The following is an 18,306-nucleotide window of genomic DNA, read 5'->3' as shown; positions in this document are numbered from 1 at the left end:
ATGTGTCTAACATTTCCTTGTGGTTAGATTCAAGCATACATTCCTAGCAGTCCTTTCCTTCTCTTGAGTTCAATGTTTTTCCAAACTAGCTGATCATTCAATTATTCTCCAGTGGAATGCAGACCTAATTGGACATTAGAACCAACGGGGAGATTTTTACACTCTGGTGTTGAGGTCTTACCTCAATGAATTCTGATTCAGTAGGTCTGAGGCATAATTTTAGAATCTGTATCTCTGTAAAGCTTCCCAGATGATTCTGACATATAAGGCCAGGGCTGAGAACTACAGACTTTCTGTCTCAATAAGCACATCCACTTGTCTCCTTTAATCTAATTTTTCCTTTTCTTTGCTATTCTCTCTGCCCAGTGCATCAATCCGCATCTGTCCAGGAAAACCAACATACCAGAGAGCCATTGGCATGTTAAAGAGCTCATTTCAATGTGCATGTTCTGTCTCATGGTTGCATTTTATGTGCTCAGGATTTATATTCTGACAAAATATGCACACAGCCCTTTTTTTATGTGCGCAAAATGGAAAGTAGTGCAAATCACTTATAACTAAAATAAAATAAAAAAAAAAAATCCTTGAGATTTTAAAGCCGGAGAGGGTCAAGCGAATTATAAATCATATTATGCTGTTGGCACATGGTTATCCACTTGGTAAACCAAGAAAACTACAGTCCTGAGTCCAAATTAGGCTTGAATGACACGAATTATAAATTAGGGTCTTCAGGAGCACATAATGTATTACTCTCTCTCATGGCCTTTTTGCACTGTCATTAGTCCCAGAATCTGCTTATAATTTTATCCTATTCATACTAGACAATTTGAGTTCTTGTTCATGAGGAATGATTAGGAGATGTTTTCTTTTTTTCTTTTTGTTTTGTTTTGTTTTGCCACATCTTTGCACTTCTTCTAGGTGTTTGCCTCAGTAAGGGGTAATATTCTCCCATCTTTGGTTCTGGCCACAGAACAGTCATGGCAATGGAGAGATCTCCCCTGTATAATTTAAGTAACACAATAAAGGTGGTTCCCTCAGACTTGAGGAGGTGGGCCTAGGTGGGGATTTTCTTCATTTGCTTTGCCACTTATTTGGAGGCTCACATTTGGCTGTGACCTTTGTAAAGGCCAAATGGGAGGAAGCACAGAACCAGCACCACAATGGCTATTCATGAGCTGAGGAAATGTAATCCCTCTCCCAGGCCAGGGCTGGAGCAGGAAGTAGAGGGGAAGAAGGAGGTGTGCCTCCAAACAAGATTTAGGGATATTTAGCAGACTCAGAACCAGCCAGGAACATTTTGAATGCATGTTTAACATTTTACTCTTCTATAATAATATTACTCGTTTGGTTATTACAACCACCCTTTAAAGTTTCAAGGCAGGAATGATGGAGCAAAAATAAGAAGTTAGTATTAATTGCTAACATTATTGAATACTTGTTTTTATAGCTCATGTACTAAGCAATTTGCTTAATCAGATTTTAATCCTCACAACCGTTTTAAGAGGCAGACAGAGTAGCCTCAATAATCGTTATTTTAAAGAGGAAGCAAGTATGACTTGAGTAGCTAGGAGATGACATTACTAGGATTTAAGCCAACTTTTCAGACACCAGGACCCTAGCTCTTTACTACAGTATCAACCTTTTTTAACACAGTCACATGGCTAAGAAGAGATCCAGACTGGACTTCTCTTGAGAGTCCACTACTCAAACGATACACAGAGCCTGGTCGGGTTTTGAAGTTAATGTGAAGTCTAGGGCCTACCCTCCCCTCTTTGAAGGCCACTTCTCCACATTTAACTCTTCCTCCTATACCCCATCACTCAGGTGCTCAACAATCAACTTCCTGCTGCTGCTAGCCTGGTCTGTCTCACCTTGCCCATAGGGAATGGCCGTAGAAGCAGAGCACATTTCTGACACCTACATCTGGCCCGATCTGCAACAGGGCCCACACACAAAGGCATGGTATATCTTCATGTAGGTGGTATATGGGGATGCCTGGCCAAAGGTGTGCATGGGGCCCAAAATCCAGCCCATGTTCCACTACCAAGTCTTGTGTATTCATGGTGGAGCTGTGTGCTCAGAAACACCTTTTGCTAACTAACACAAACACCCTTGGGTCTGGTAGCAGTCCCTTATCTTCCCAGGTTCCACTTATCCAACCTGGGCCCCATTCCTTAAACAATGTACACTCTGCAAAGTAACAGCAGGAGCCTGTAATTTGGTAAATAAGTTTCTGCTACTTGAGTATATAGAATTTATAGCACTACCCAAGAGCTGTTCAATAGGCTATATTTGTTTTGTGATCACTAATGAAGTATGAGCTCACTATCTGGGCATCACATACAATTTTTAAAACTGAACAAAGCAAAAGAAAACAGAGCAGTAAAACAAATATTAAATCAGATGCATTAGTGTGGGGCTTTTATGTTCTGCAAGTTTTTATGGTTGCTTTTCAGGAAACAACTAGACACTGCCAAATGAAACCTTAGTTTATTTGATTTGCTTTAATTACACTGTTATTGCCCAAGATGGTAGCCTAAAGCCCTGAGTGAAAAGCAAAACCAAAGAAATGAACACTTGAAACAGAAACACTGTGCCAGCAAACTCTGTGATCGTGCCATCCCTGCTCCTCAGCCATTTGATTGATCTGTCCCCCGTGGATGCTGATGTGGAATTGGTATGAGCCTTAGCTTACCTTGACCATGTCCGCCAATCAATAATGGTGATTCCTAAATCTTCCATTGCTATGTGACTATTTCTCCTCCCTTAGGAACATAAATGATTGTGACATCTATGCAGGGGGACCTGTGAGGTACTGATTTCAATTTGTATTTCCTGGCTTTAGGTAATGCCTAAGACTGTGAACCCCAACTTTGGCTGAGAAATGTGGCCAACCTATAGGAGTGCAGTTCTGACATGGTGACCGACTTATCTTCACCTTATAAAGACTTAGAAATCTTTATACTCTTTCAAAATGTTCTCATTATGCAAAATGCATTTACACAGAATTAGCAACTAGGACAGAGTGCCCAATCACTGGCTTGAGTAGCCGCATTTCCAGCAAAGGAGGTCTTTTCAAGCGATGGGTTTTCTGAGACCTTCACATACCACACCCCACACCCCTTCTCCCCTTACCTCTTCTGTGGTGCTGGACAAGGGCGGAGTAGTCCAGGGAGCGCTCGAAGTCGCTGCACTTCTAGTCACCTGCCGAATAGGATGCTGCCTCAGGCTACTGTTCTGGCTGTAGTTTTCAGTGGTATCTCTGGTGAAGGCCTCTGTAGTATTGCTACTAAGGTGTTTCAAGCTGTATGGAACAGCATCGAAAGTAGTGGGAATTTGGGGAGGAGCCGTGTTTCTAATGCTCCTTACTGAAACTTCTGCTCCCAAGCCAGCTGAGGTGAAGAAAGGACAATTGATAAAATTACTCTCATATTTTATGGATTCCTCACATAAAGGCAATTTTACTTAGAAAAAGACCTTTTTAGTAATTGATGGGCATGTGGATAAGCTTCAGTTACACAAAAATCAAAGATACTTTGACTGTGGCAATGCTTTTTGCCCTGATCAATTTACCCATCCTTTATTCATCTGGTGATTTTATAGGGTGAAGCTGTGCTATAACAACAACAACAACAACAACAACAACAACAACAGCAACAACGACCCAGCACTGTATGAAAGGCAGAATTAAATTTCCCCTATGAACATTTAGGGTTCATTGACTTGGTTTCAGGTAGTTTCACAAATCTCTAAAAACTTCATGCAAAATTCTGAATATCTGCACAGTCAGTACTTTTCTTCTGTTGGGGACTCCTCAAAAGGGGCATTAAACAAACTACCAGATTGAGAATCACTGTTAATGATTTGCCTAACTTTGTCATGAAGATTGATAATTCCTTAGAAAGTCATGATATTTCTTTAATCATAGTGCAAACTTCCTAACCCTAATTGCATGTAAGTTATGGGCCAAATCATAGAACTGTATAATTTTCTAAACTACTTATCTTCTGGAATAACAGTGAATTGATTTAAACCTTACTAGCTGGTGGGATTAATTTACAGCTTTGCTTTGCAAGGCTGAATTGCCCATACTTTAAAAAAAATGGTTTGTGAATTACATATACCTAGCTATAATTTTAAAATGTGCTTCCATCTCATGGGGATCTTGCAAACATGCAAATTCTGATTCAGTAGAGATTGTCAGATTAGCTCTTCTAATGAGCTCTCAGGTAATGCTGATGCCGATGATCTTTGGACCACATTTTGTGTAGCAAGACTAGAGAATGGCATTGGAAAGGTCTGTAAATTGTGGGCTAAAGTGATATGTTTCAATGCTTTCATTTTGCCCAATTAGATAAATATAACTTTGAAGAGTTTCTGGTTCAAAGAGTATCATGGTAAAGATTTTATTTTTCACTACCCCTTTCTTAATTCAGTCAAATAACTATTTATTAAGCAACTGCTATGTGTAACATGGTAGTCTCTTGAAGAAGCTATTAATCATCTCATTTTCCCTGTTCTGGTCCACCTTACTGACCAGTTTTTTGTATCTTATTCATTTCTAGTCCAATTTCAACTAACATATTTCATATGATAATGTATATAAAGAAGAGAGGGATAAGACACAAAAAAAGAATCAAAATGGAAAATATAGTTTTTAAAATTTAGCATGATAGAAATGACAGTGCTCTTAAAAGTTAATAAAATAATTATGACTCTTGAGCATTCTTTCCTTGAAATATGGAGGGTTGTGCAAAGCAATTTGTACATAAGGTTGCTAAATTTAGCAAATAAAAACACATGATGTCCAGTCAAATTAGAATGTTAGATAAGCAACCAATAATTCAGTATATTTAATATATCTTTACACAATATTACAAAGATTATATTATGTATTAATTGCATATTAGGAATATACTTATACTAAAAAGTCTTAGTTATTTATCTGAAATTCAAATGACTCGAATGTAACCAGGTGTTGTGTATTTTATGTCAACTCCCCTGCACATCTACTAGGTCTAGACTTTCATAGATTTTTTGGGCATTTCCCTTAGTTTCTGTTCGTTTTTATCCTTCTGAATTCCCTGCCACTATCACTGCCATTGTGCCTAGGTAAGCTACTCTGAACATAGACCGGGAGATTTATTTATCCCTGGAGTGTTTTCTACATGAAAAATCCAACTGTAGTGTTAGGAAGATTTATTTATAACAAACCCCATGAAGCAGTCTTAATCCTGCAGTCTTAATTGATTTAGGTGATTGACTGTCCCCTTAAGTAGATAGTTGTCTATTGTCTTCATGTAGAAATTTCCATATGTGGAGATTAGCATTTTGGTCATTCTGAGCTTTGGCCAACACTGATCCTCTGAGTTGATTACCACCCAAGACAATTTTAACTCTCAGACCTTCGGGGCAAGGTGAGGTGGGGGATAGATTTAATGATGGGGTTAGGACAAAAACAAGCTTTCAAATACCTAGCATGTAATTACTTGTTTTAGCATGTCAATCTATGCTTACTCTTCTTTGCTAAGGAGAATTTGCTAAGTTTTCATCCTAAGAATTTTTTTTAATTAGTCAATTTACATAATCAATTCAATGGAATCTCTCAAAACTGGGTGAATAATCAAAACATTCTTGAATTTTCTTCTGTGAATAATATAGCTTATTACTATTTCATGTAGCTTTGGAATATTTTATGGAAAAATTTTCAGTCTTCTGTAATTGTCTTTAATTAACCTTCTAGATTTGTTTTTTAAATATCCCAAACCAAACAAGTCCATTTTCCATTTTAGGCCACCACCCTTTTTCCAAAGAAAGAATCTACAAAATATCCAATCCAGTACCCCTTCATTTTGTATCTGTGTTTTTAACTTGGGCTATTTAGAGGCAGGAAAGAAGTTTTAGTCTTAACATTTAATTCCCCAATTTAGTGAATTTTAAAGCCATAATTTTCAAACTTTGGTAGGCATCAGAATCACCTTTGGAGCTTATTAGAATATTGAAAACTTGGCCCACCCCCTAGAAATTGTGATTCAGTAAATTTGGTGTTAAGACCCAGCACTTGCATTTCTAACAAATTTCTCAGATTATTCTAACATACACCTAAATATATGATTTTACTCAAATATACAATATGAGCCAAAACTAAATTTTATCCATTCCATCTTTATTGAAATGGGTGCTATTAATTAGTAATAGTACTAGATTTTTGGATGTTTTGGTATCTATAAATTCTGATGTTCTTTAAAAAAGCATATACATGTTATAGTTTATGAAAGAGCAAGATGTGTTTTGATAAATGCAAAGAAAAGTTCTTATACAATGGGACAATATATTGAAGCTATTCTTATTATTTATTTATTTATTTATTTATTTATTTATGGTGACATCGAAAGCTATTTATAAAAAAACTTTATACTACCATTGCTGCTACATTGTTTCTACATTATATACAATTCCCCTTAGAACATGATTCAAGAAAAAGTGAATTATCCTGGGCCAATCTAAGAAATTTTGCATTTAAATTGTAATTAGTTCATCTATAAGATGATTTGCAATCAGTACACCATAAAAAGACCTTATTTTAAATACACATTTTTAAAAAACAACTTGTATTTTAGTTTATTAGTTAGTCTATGATAGGTTCAGATACAAACAATAATAAAAATAGAATTTTTGTATAATGATAATAAAGGCAATACACAATTTGTTAGTTTAAATGATACAAATAACATTCAAGCATGTTGAAAACAATAACCTGAATAAAATTTATTTTGGAGATATAAAATTTTAACTATATTGGTACTACCTATTCTATAGGAAAATGTCAAATATAATGTGCCTCTTAGAAGTGGAAAAATAATCTGGAAAAGAGATAAACAGAACAGATACCTTAGAAAGATACCTTAGAAAAGAAGTGATTTATGTATATATATTTATATATGACTAAATTAAACATATTAAACAAGATTGGACTGAAATAAAGGTGAAGTAAGAGAGAGGGGAATTATAATACTTTAAATAATTATTAGCAATACTAAGCAGAATAATAAAGTTTCAACAAATGTAATCAATGAAAAAAGTGTAAATTTAAAAATATCTAAAATTGGAGAACATGAATAAGGAAGTGAAAAGTTTCTGAAAATAGATATCAAAGATGGAGAATCTGCAAACAATGGGAGACATAACAAACAAATCCAAAGTCATAATCAGAGGTTAAATGTCTTTACAATACTTAAAAAGGATCCAAGATTATAAAGTATAATTAATAAATGGAAATTGATATAGCATAGTAAAAATTTTAGATTAAAAACAACAAAAGACTAATGAATCAAAAAATTCTTTTCATTAGCCAATTATTATTCAATTACTGTACTAGTTGAATATGGATTGCATTGTGAAAATGTGCCTATTACTATGACTACCCACATTTTCTTCTGGGAGGCGTGCACACACACACACACACACGCACGCACGCACACACACACACACACACACACACGGAAAAGTCTGAGATGGTGGGGTAGAAGGAAATCATGCTGGGTAAAGGAGCAAGAATGACTTGTAAGTTCATGGCTAACAGGCAATGAGAGAGAGATGCTGAACCAGAGGCTACTTAAACAGAGTAAAGGAAAGGCAAGGTGGGAAGTGGGTGAATAACTTGGCATACCCTGATCTGACTTGTCCATCACGCCCAATAGACACTGTGCTCAGGCCCCATGATGTTTTCAAATTCATAAAATGATTTAATTTATTTTAATAGAGGAAAAAAATCTTTCCAAGTTTAAAAAAAATATTTTAACTTTTTCACTCATCAGGGAAAATAACAAATTTTAGGGCTCATGAAAATCTATTAAATTATTTTATTATTATTATTATTTTTAATGGAGGGAAGACATAAGAGCCCAGGGTCCATGAAAGTCATATGTGACCCTGGATGTGCTCTGATAAGTTCGCTGATATGTCAGAGGCTGAAAATGCTTGGGAATCTTTGGGTATTGTTTTAGATATTTTTCAATGATCATATAAATCATATAGCAATAATCAATGACCATTTGATTTTCAGTAATTAGGTAAATAAATGGTCAACTGCAAGGCTCACATTATTAATGATGTAGGGAGAAGACAAACCCTAAAATGGCTATGACAGCCAATTTGGTTAAAGTAGTCTCTATATATACAAAAGACACTTTCTGTTTTCCCCCACCGCCTCAGGCTCTCTATATTTACAAGCACTCCCACCAATCACTAAAGGAAATAGCTTCTACTACCCTCTTGAGAATATATATGATTGTTTACCTACTACAATGCTTATACATTTTATTTCCTCACCCAAATTGCTACAATTAAACAATTACTTTAACCAGAAATTATATGAAGTCTGCCAACAATATGGTTCACTTCAGCAGCAAAATCTCTCTTAATGATTTCATGAGGTCAGCCATATCAGGGACACTTAACAATATGTCTGCAAAAATGTGCCTGTCTTTGGATAAATATGACATCCGAATGAATGAATCTGTAGTAGCTGCTAAATAAATATTGACTGACATTTACAGCGTTACTCTTCATACAATATGAAACATCTGAGTGACTTTTTTCAAATCAATTTCAAATGAACTTTTCTGGATATGTACAAATACCCCTCAAAGTGCAGGCCAGTATAATTTTCCCTTTAGTTTACAGGACTTATGTCATGAAGGAATCCCTCCATTTATAAGTGTTAGGTTTCAAGTGTTTGTAAATTAGAGATTTGGACCTCAGAATGTATTTTTACTACTAAAATACTAATAATACTTTCAAAAAAAGTAAAATGTGTGATGATATAAAATTGCAATACTACTGAATAGAACAAAGTTTGTTTTTCCCTTATTCTTATTGCATTATTGATAACTGCCTTGTGTGAGTTTATTGAGAAACTAAAAAATTATATACAAGGCATTTCTAAAAATTATACTCTTCATACAGTGAATCTGAGGGTGTAGCTATATAATATAACACTAAAATATATAAAAAAAAATTAGGAAAGTTTGTCAGTCACTTCTTTGATTTACTGACACATTGCTAAAGGTATCTGGCACCTGATTGACAAAAGAATATATGGGGAGAATAATTTTTTTCAATTTTTAGCTAGATGTGTTGGCATTCTGGAGATAATGCTTTTATTATCACTCTTAGGACTCAGAATAATAGCTATGACACTAATATTTAAAATCGATTTTTTAAAGTTGATTTTTTAAAACAAAGAGTTTATCTACTAGATATACTATTTTTTGTCTTTTTGAAGGCATACAGTGTACTCTTTAAGGATATACTTAAAATTCAAAGGGAATGGTAAAAATCTCAAGTCCATCTTTAATTTGATGATCTGCTATGTATAGGTTATCCTGTTTCCACACTCTCTATATATTCTATTTAATTAGATTTCTATTCATTAGATCTCATTAAATTTTACTGTTATTCTACTTGTCCCCTTAAATGGCTATTTAAAAAAAAAATATTAACTAGATGAAAATCAAGAAATACAGGCTATTTCAAATTCCTCTCCTAATGAAAATTATTTAAGGTACTATGACTCCAGTATAGTTCAAAAAACTCCTCTCAAAAAACTTTACACTACTTTTTAAATTGAATTTTAATCCACTTTGGAAATCTACCCAATTCAACCCACTATAGAAGGGCTCTGAGTAAAGGAGAGGAAGAAGAAGAAAAAAAGATAATTTAAGAAGAATGGAGCAGAGCTAAATTATGATAAAATCCAGTGGGCACTCAAAAGACTGTTTAAAAAAATATGTAATTTAAAATTTATCCTTAGAAAATATATATTTTTAAACACAGTTGCTTAATAGTACATAGTGGCAAGAGTAATTATTGGAGGAGGGGTATTGTTTTTCTACTTACACTCTATTGTAATTAACTATTTACTTATCTGGCTTCCCCATTACCCTAAGGAGTAACACATACTCATTGTCAATATTGGCTCTACATAAGAATCACCTTGCAAGCAGTTTGAAAATACAAAGGCTGACATAACTGGCCTAGAGCATTAAGCTTAGACATTAATATTATTTCAAAGCTCCCATGATGATTCTGATGCAAAGCCTGGGTTAGGAATCACTGGTACTTGTAGCACAAGCTCTAGCACATAATAGGTATTAGAGAAATATTACTTAGTCATCATAAATGACATCACGAATGTTTTCTCTGTGAAATAAATAGTCCAGATTTTGACCTTCAAAGCTATGCCATCTTTTACTGAAGAACTTAATAAAACAATTTACCTCTTATAGATGAATACCATGCATACCTGTGCTGCATTAGACTATAGTATTTAGTTACAAACTATTTAAAAAACGACATTTGGAACCAGTCATTGTAAACATTTAAATGCAGTTTAATCTTTTCACTGTGGAATCTCTAGCAAATCAGTGAGTTTTCATGCTATGTATCAACCAATATTATTCTGTATCTTTTATCAATGGTAAGTTTGAGATGGAGCAGAAGAATGTGTCTGTTACCTTATGATTGTGTTTAAGCAAAATTATGTGTTGTACCTGTGCATAGTCAAAAAATGATTTTTTTAAATCAAAATTGTGCAAATTTTAACTCTACTATTTCTAGAAGTCCATTTTTTTTCCCCAATGCACATGACTGCGTACATATTGAATATGTCACATTCAGTGGTTAACTGTATTTGATTCACTTTACTTTTGAAGTGAAGTTCATCATTGGACATGTTTTGTGTGAAGGTCATGTGAGATAGTTTTTCCATGAATTATCTTCTATCTTAACTGTCCACTGAATCCGTATCTCCTTTTTAAAAATTCCGATGAAAGATTCTACAAAATAAGACTTGATTAGAAGCTGAGGAGGAATCTCACTTCTTACATATAATGGTACGAGAATATTTACAATGATTCTATGTTGTTTACAACAGGCCTCACTAGATGAATTACAGAAAAGGAATTGAACAAATTGGTGATACAAGCTACGTATTCTCTGATAAAGTTAAAATTTTTAATTGAATTTTATATTTTTACTTAATTCTCATAGTCAGAAGTTTTATAAGAACAGGGACTATAACACTCAACTTCTATCATTGATGAACCCACTGCATTTAATTAAATGTGTATTTAATTTATAAAATGAATGAGTAACAGAAAACTGTCCAAAGATTGGCATGGTGGAAAGACTCCGCTAAGCCTCAGAAATCAACATCTAATAAAGAAATTTAAAGGTACAGTGGATGCTGATCCCTAAATGGGATCATGGATCAAAATGATCTGGGAAAGCTTTTTAAAAAACATAAAGTATTATGCCCAAATTCTTATTTCTTGAAACAGAATCTTGGAGGTGGTAGTGGGAGAAGAAATGATGGCAATGAATCCTCCAAGTGATTCTTCTGTAGCCAACTGAGCAGAAGTCTGTGGTCAAGCATTTGGAAGACACTGTATGATGGAATGTACACTGGACAAAGAGTTAAGATTTGAGTTCTAATCAAACCTCTGCCATTAAATTATCTAGAACAATTCACTTAACCTTGACAAATTTCAGTCTCCTTAATGAAGGTCTTCATTTCTAGATAATTTCTCCAGTGCTTTGTAAGGTCCATTTGTACCTAATACATAACGATTTTGTTAGTTTCATCTTTCATGACTCCCTAAAGCAAATCTCTAATAGAGGAGTAAATAGGTACTATGTTATTTTATTTTAATCAATAAAATGATTAAAATAGGAAAAAAACAGCTGTATCCACAAATAAAAAATTCCTAGTGCAGGACTAAACTATATGCTGCACCAGGAATTTTTATACGTGTATACAAGTCTTTATATGTGTCTATCACTTAGGTCATATTCATTAATGGTCAACAAATTAGAAAACTCTGTGGCTCATTGGTTCTTACCATCTCAAAAGTATGTTACCCTCCAAAGCTATCTGCTCTTAAACATTAGTGCAAGAGATTTGCACAAGCACAGTTTTTACTATCTTCCCAGTCTTCTCAAGCACCGTATCGATGTTCTAATAATTCCTCATAATCAGAGAAATAGTGTCTACATCAACAAAATTTTTAATTTCCTAATTTAAATTTTAATCGGCTGTGGTCATTACATGTGTATGCTGTGTTTATGCCTAGATCCGTATTCCCATATCTAATAGTATTTAACTGAAAGCCTGGTGTTTGGCACAAAAGAGAAATTCAAGAAATATTGTTGAATTAATAAAAGGAACGAGAAAAGAAGGGAAGGAGGAGTGAGAGAAAGAGAAAAATATGGCTCATTTTAATGGGAATAATAGAGTTTTCCAAGTGGGTGGGCATCACATAATTCATTTCCATTAGCTTATGATTCTTCCATAGGAATTGTGTTGGAGCGTGTAGACTTCCCTTGAATGTGGAAATACATGACATTTAGCAAAAGAACTTTTAGAATTAATTCTGAAAGGAATAGCTCACCTTTTTTTAAGCAGAGGTTTTCATTGACTGGTTTTCCCTCTTTGTTGACATCTATTTTCATCCAGCTATGGAGGTATTTCCTGCCCCTCTTGACCACTGCCTTGTTGCCTTGTTTCTTGAGAAAGAAAGAAGTATTTTCCACCTCAAGGAACCCTTCCTTCTCATAGCAAGTCCATCGGGGCGCCTGGGAGCACTGGACAAAAATGGCTGATCGGGAAGGTCCACCAGAGGAACTGGAGATGCTCAGGCACAGGGCAGATTTTATATGAAGGAGCTTTCCATCCTCGGTCCACATCCACTGCTGGTTTTGGTTGGTCCCATTGCACAAGCCCATGAACACTATATTATTTTCAAAAAGGCACTGTCGCTTCTGGATATGGACAATCTGAAACCCCTCTGGAAGATGAAAAGCTCATATAATACCATGTAACAAATCACAAGGCCTATCAGAAAACAAAACAACCCATCCACAGATCAGCCAAGTAAAAATATGAGGTTTACTTATCTTTTGCTACTGCTATCATTTGAAGTGAATATTCCCAGAATCAAAACATGTGACTTAAAATCCCAAAGCTGACACAATATAAAACTGTCAAATGTCGCACTTAATGCACTTTTTTTTTTTTAACTTTCACATGCTTTAGGGAAGAAAACACACCTCCATTAAAATCATGAAAGGAAACATGAAAAAGAAACAAAAGTTCCCAAAGACTACAGTGTGACATTTTAGTACAACTAGTTAAATATGTTGAAGTTATGAAGAGCTCAGCTCCCTTTTAATGTCCTCCACTTTAAAAAAGACCCCTTTTTGCAATCTTTAAGTTACTGCAATAAATATTTGTATATAGATTACATAGTTTGGATGCAAATTTTTAAATTGCTTGCATTCACCCCAGAATAAAACAACTTTCCCCACCCTTCTAAGCACACCCTCCTAGCTAACAGAAACCAATGAAAGTATTGATTATTACAAACTAAATTTCTTATAGTCCTAGAGAGAAGCATTGCTCTATTTCATGGCAATTTCTACAATTTTTCCTCAAATACTACCAGATTAAAATATCAGCATTTCTTGATGTAAGAAAATTAAATACTCAATTGTTAAACATCAGTATTAACAATGAGATATTCAGGCTTAGAAACCATTTTCAATGTACTTTCACTTAATTTGCCCAGCTCTTCCATGAAAATATTCAGACCTTCTTGCCAAATAACAACTTCCAAATAAAACACAGCACAGTTCTTCATCCTCTTTAATTATATCTCTCATATTTCTTTCTTTAGCTCTCACACACAAAACACAAAATCATGACTTAATTGAAAAAAAAAAGCATGGAGAATGCCCCAGACTGTCATATAATAATAAGACCTTTTCCTCAGGACAATTTACTCTCTGCTGTAAAGGTGCCATTTCAGGAGTTGCCCTAAGCATTTGGAGGACACGAGGAAGCCATTTATTTTCTTTTGGAGAGAAATTTCAACAGCGTGGACAAAGGTGGCTCCTTTATTCCCCCTCCTCATCTTCTGCTGTGGCTCCATTTCCAGCTTATTTTCAAAGGACAGACTCTCCTCTGCTGGCTTTTGGAAAAATAAATGCCTGGGGACATTGAAGTAGGTTCACTCACCTGAGTTCCCGAAGATCAGGCAGGTAAGAATCGCCATGTAAAATTCAGCCTCCATTTTCCACTTAACAACTGTTCATGTTTCGCTTGGGAGAAAAAAAAAAAAAAAAAAACTCCCAGATAGGAGAAGCAAAGACTAGGGAAGGAAATGTGCCTTCATGGTGGGGGGAAAAGTCAGTGACGAGCACTTCCTCCTATTGAATTGTTTGGGGAAGTTTTACACCAGTGTCCTTTGTCTGTTTCCTTAGAAAGGAGGGATTATGATTACCTCTCTTTTTTATGTAGAAAAATTCCAACCTCCAGGAGCAGAATGAAATTCTGTTAAGTTTTCTCCTACCATCTCTTTGGCACGTGACTACTTCTTAACCTCAAGGGGGAAGAAAGGAGTTATAATCTTAGATAATTGAATATTCCTACAATGTTACATCCCTTCAGGTGATGCGATTCTGCTGAATAAACACAAGCCATGTGATTTATGAGAGTCTATAACAAGTGATATAAAGGCATAAACATGTACCGTTCCTATAATGACATACTGGGAGTCTATGGAGGAAAACTGCATAATGATGGCACTTCTAGACCATTATTTCTCAAATGATGACAATAGGTATTACATTTGAGATAGTCATCTCCACTGGGGGGAAGCAGAGATTAAAATTAAACCCATCACATATCTCCTTCAGACTTCCCCCAAAAGATAAGAGCCTCTCTCCAAATAGGAAAAAAAAAAGTACATGCTTTCCTCAATTTTTAATATTAAGAGTAGTTTATTGGCAGTATGAAACAAAGTCAACATAACTGCATTAAAAATTCATATTTGAGCAGAACATCTAGTGTTTGCTGAGTGCAGTTTTTGTTTTTTTTTTTTAAACTTTGTCTCTTGAGAATGAAAACCTTTCAGAAATTTAAGGATCTCCATGGCAGCATCCTTTTGAAGAATCTCTGGAAATACAACAAGTTACACCATTCCCAAAAGCAACTGCCTTTTATTAGGTGAGAGATTCCAGGTAATCGACATATTCAAAAATCTTCTTCTTAGTAAAAGAGAGACAAATATTTAAAATTCCTGATACATCACAGTTGCTACAAATTTGTTTTTCCCTTTTAAAATAAAATGACTCACAATGTAGAAATACAGTGGACAGAGTTCTGGAGCAGAAACCATCTCTTTGCCCAATAATAGAGAATAAATACATGTATACTCAATGACAATCATTGTGCTCTGTAATTGATTTATAGGAGGTATTGATAAATACGCATTTAATAGTTAATATTATTAAGACACATTTCCATATAAAATAGTTACTGCTTTTGATTTTTTTTCAAAAACAAGGACTTATTTATTAAAAATCCATTATCAATCACTTGCAACTTTAGCGGCAAGATTCTGGTAACTGAGAAAGGTAATAGCACTTAAAACAGGAACAGTGTTACAGCTGATAGTCCATTCACAAGACAGATTTTGCAAACATTACAGCGTCTAAACACACAATAATAATTTCTTCAGCAGCTTTTCCAGTTGTCAACTGATGACATGTATCACGGAGTACTTCATACATACATTCTGTGTGGCAAATAATCAATACAGGCAAAACAAAATCCTCCTTAGCTGTGTGAGAAATATATCATACCTCCATCAGTATAAGACCTTCAAAACAATTTAGGGATGCTTACAAATGCATTCATATACATGACGGGCTGGCAATCTTTAATATGTTGCCATCTTCCACAGTCCATGCCACGGCTTAGCCTCAGGGCTTCTCTTCCTTTCTGTTGCAGGAAGCTCCTGCTAGAAGCCTCAAGTGGGTAATTGATTAATCGCCCCTAGAGATTGATGGTCTTGTGAATCTTGAGAGAATCATTGGACAGTTTCTCCCGAAAGTCTGCTCTCGTACAGGCATAGAGCATGATGCACGAATTCATACTGCTCACTGGTTTGGACCATCCCACCCCTGTAAGAGAGAGATAATACAGTAACTTTTTACTGCTAACACCCTGCAATCTCAAATCACACAGAGACCACATCCAAACTAAGGTGTTATGTTAAAGATACACAGAATAGGCAGCCTGGTGATTTCTTTTGTTATCCCTCTTACTTGTATCCAAATGACCCAACTGGTGAACTTAATATACTAATGTACGTACAGGGATTAACACACAGCCTGCTACACACTAGGCACTTGATTAATTTTACCTACACATAGACTCACGGTTAAATACTTGGACTTTGGAACCAGCCAGCCTATCTGAATTCAAATCTCTTCTTTGCCAGATCCTACTTGTGCAATCATGGGCAAATTCCCTAAAATGCTTTGTGCCTCAGTTTCCTCCTTTTTAAAAGTGGGATAACAGCACCTGTTTCATGGGATTGCTGTGAGGGTTAAATGAATTCAATGAATAAATTAAATGAATATCTGGAATGTTATTATTATGTCTCAGGCGACTTATCATTCATCCTACTTTAAAATGAATTAAAATGAACCAAAGCAGGTTTTTAACAAACAAAATTCATCTGCGAAATGTTGGTCTTTTCTACAGGTAAAAAAGAACAACTTCCTAGGAATGGTCTGAGTCTGTTGTGTGGAAACGACCTCAGCCTCAGAGGGGAGGAGCACGCTGAATATCTAAATACAATAGCAGGTGGGCCCTTAAATGAGTTGGAAAAAGGAAATTGGCTCTTGCTCTTCTCCCTTTGTTATTATTATCATCATCACTAGTTCCTCAGCATACCTTTTGTTATCGGATTAGTAGAATGTAGCTGCCTTCATGAAAAATAATGACGCTTCTCATTATACTTATATATATATATGTATATATATGTGTATATATACACATATACACACACACACACACACACACACACACACACACACACACACATATATATATAACAGTGATCTCACATTTTGCTCTTTATAATAATAGTCTGGTACTTGGCAAAGCTACCAGATAGTAGTATAAATGGTGCTAATTTTTCCTGTTCACCGAATAACAGCATCATTGTTAGTAATTATTTGAAGTCTCATAAAGTCTCCATAACTCTGAAATTACACAACTAATTTTGAAATGATGTTTTAGCTAGTTCTTCCTAGGGCTGTTGTTGCCATTTTAAATTATTATTCTTTTTAAGTCATGTAAGCACTTCAACTTAAAAACAAAGTATATCGCCTCACTGTAACATGATTTCTGGTTAATGGTAATAACTAAAACTTGGCTTGTATCTATATTTACTTGTCAATCTCTATAAATATAAGCTTACAAGATATTATTCAGATATTAAGACTTTGCTCTTCTAAACTAAACTAAGCAGGTCGACATGATGCCAAAATGGTGTATTTGATAAACAATAAAGATGTAAATACATAGTTTTTGGTGACAGCAAATTTTTGGTGGAAGTATTTCATCAGTCTTTTCCCCTAAATCTGTACATTTTTTTTTGTATTGAAGACAACTTTCTGGCCAAGAGTTCCTTGGACATAAGTTGACAACAGATATGGCCAGGTGAGAATGTGGTAACTCTTCCTCTTGGATGAATGATGACATCTGGGTACACCTAAGAACATAGCAGCTGTCCAGAAAACTCTGGCCTTAATTGTGGAACGTGGGAGATACAGCCACGGTAAATTTTAGGGCAGCCTCAGGGAGCCGAGAGGCACCTCCTTGCCTCAGGCATTCTCACAGCACAGGGAACCCTAAGTCCTCCCCCTTGATCTGCGGACCATATGTGGAGCCTTTTATGTGTTTTATCTCATGTGCTCCAGCCTGTGAACTTCATACCTTACTTTGAGGCAAGAATTTTTTTTTCTTGTCTATTCTGAGGAACACAAGTATTTACATTTACAACTGATGAATAAACAGAGACACGGTCTGTATTTTCATAACCATTTTACCCCAAACAGTCAGCAATGTATTTTAACATTTGGAATATACTTTCTGTGACATTTTTTTTTTAACTAAGTCAAGGTTGTCTCAACCAGTGAAGGTGGGAAAGATGGGGCAACAAACTCATTAGTTGTAGGCCAGCAAAATTCTTGCACGTCTGAAGTCTTAAGAAAGGTATGTGAAAAATTACATTATTTTTCATTCCACTTAGAAAATAAAAATTAAAAAATTAACATCAAAGAGATTCTTAGAGATCATTCATTTTAATTGCTGACATGACATAGCCTTTCCAGAAGGGAGCAGTCTACATGACAGATGGTCAGTCAGTTTCTACTGGAATGCTCATAGGA

The 18,306-nt window shown here is 35.1% G+C and overlaps 2 protein-coding genes across 2 annotated transcripts in view; both read right to left on the bottom strand.

Moving 5' to 3' along the window:
* PTPRB (protein tyrosine phosphatase receptor type B) overlaps nucleotides 1-14,212 on the bottom strand; it is a 101,073-nt gene extending 86,861 nt beyond the window's left edge. The window contains exons 1-3 of the mRNA XM_016152326.2: nucleotides 14,078-14,212; nucleotides 12,453-12,848; nucleotides 3,136-3,392 (exon numbers count right to left, since the gene is read on the bottom strand). Of these exons, the coding sequence (XP_016007812.2) occupies nucleotides 3,136-3,392; nucleotides 12,453-12,848; nucleotides 14,078-14,132 (708 nt within the window). The 5' untranslated portion in view covers nucleotides 14,133-14,212. The remainder of the gene's footprint in view (nucleotides 1-3,135; nucleotides 3,393-12,452; nucleotides 12,849-14,077) is intronic.
* Nucleotides 14,213-14,817: 605 nt separating this feature from the next.
* The window catches only part of PTPRR (protein tyrosine phosphatase receptor type R), a 217,534-nt gene continuing 214,045 nt past the window's right edge, over nucleotides 14,818-18,306 (bottom strand). Inside the window, exon 14 of the mRNA XM_016152328.2 lies at nucleotides 14,818-16,026. Coding sequence (XP_016007814.2) covers nucleotides 15,933-16,026 — 94 coding nt within the window. The 3' untranslated portion in view covers nucleotides 14,818-15,932. The remainder of the gene's footprint in view (nucleotides 16,027-18,306) is intronic.

This window comes from Rousettus aegyptiacus, unplaced genomic scaffold (assembly GCF_014176215.1).
Source record: "Rousettus aegyptiacus isolate mRouAeg1 unplaced genomic scaffold, mRouAeg1.p scaffold_m13_p_2, whole genome shotgun sequence".
NCBI classification, from domain to species: domain Eukaryota; kingdom Metazoa; phylum Chordata; class Mammalia; order Chiroptera; family Pteropodidae; genus Rousettus; species Rousettus aegyptiacus.
Note: the sequence above shows the minus strand (reverse complement) of the source record. Positions and strands in the feature narration are given on the sequence as shown.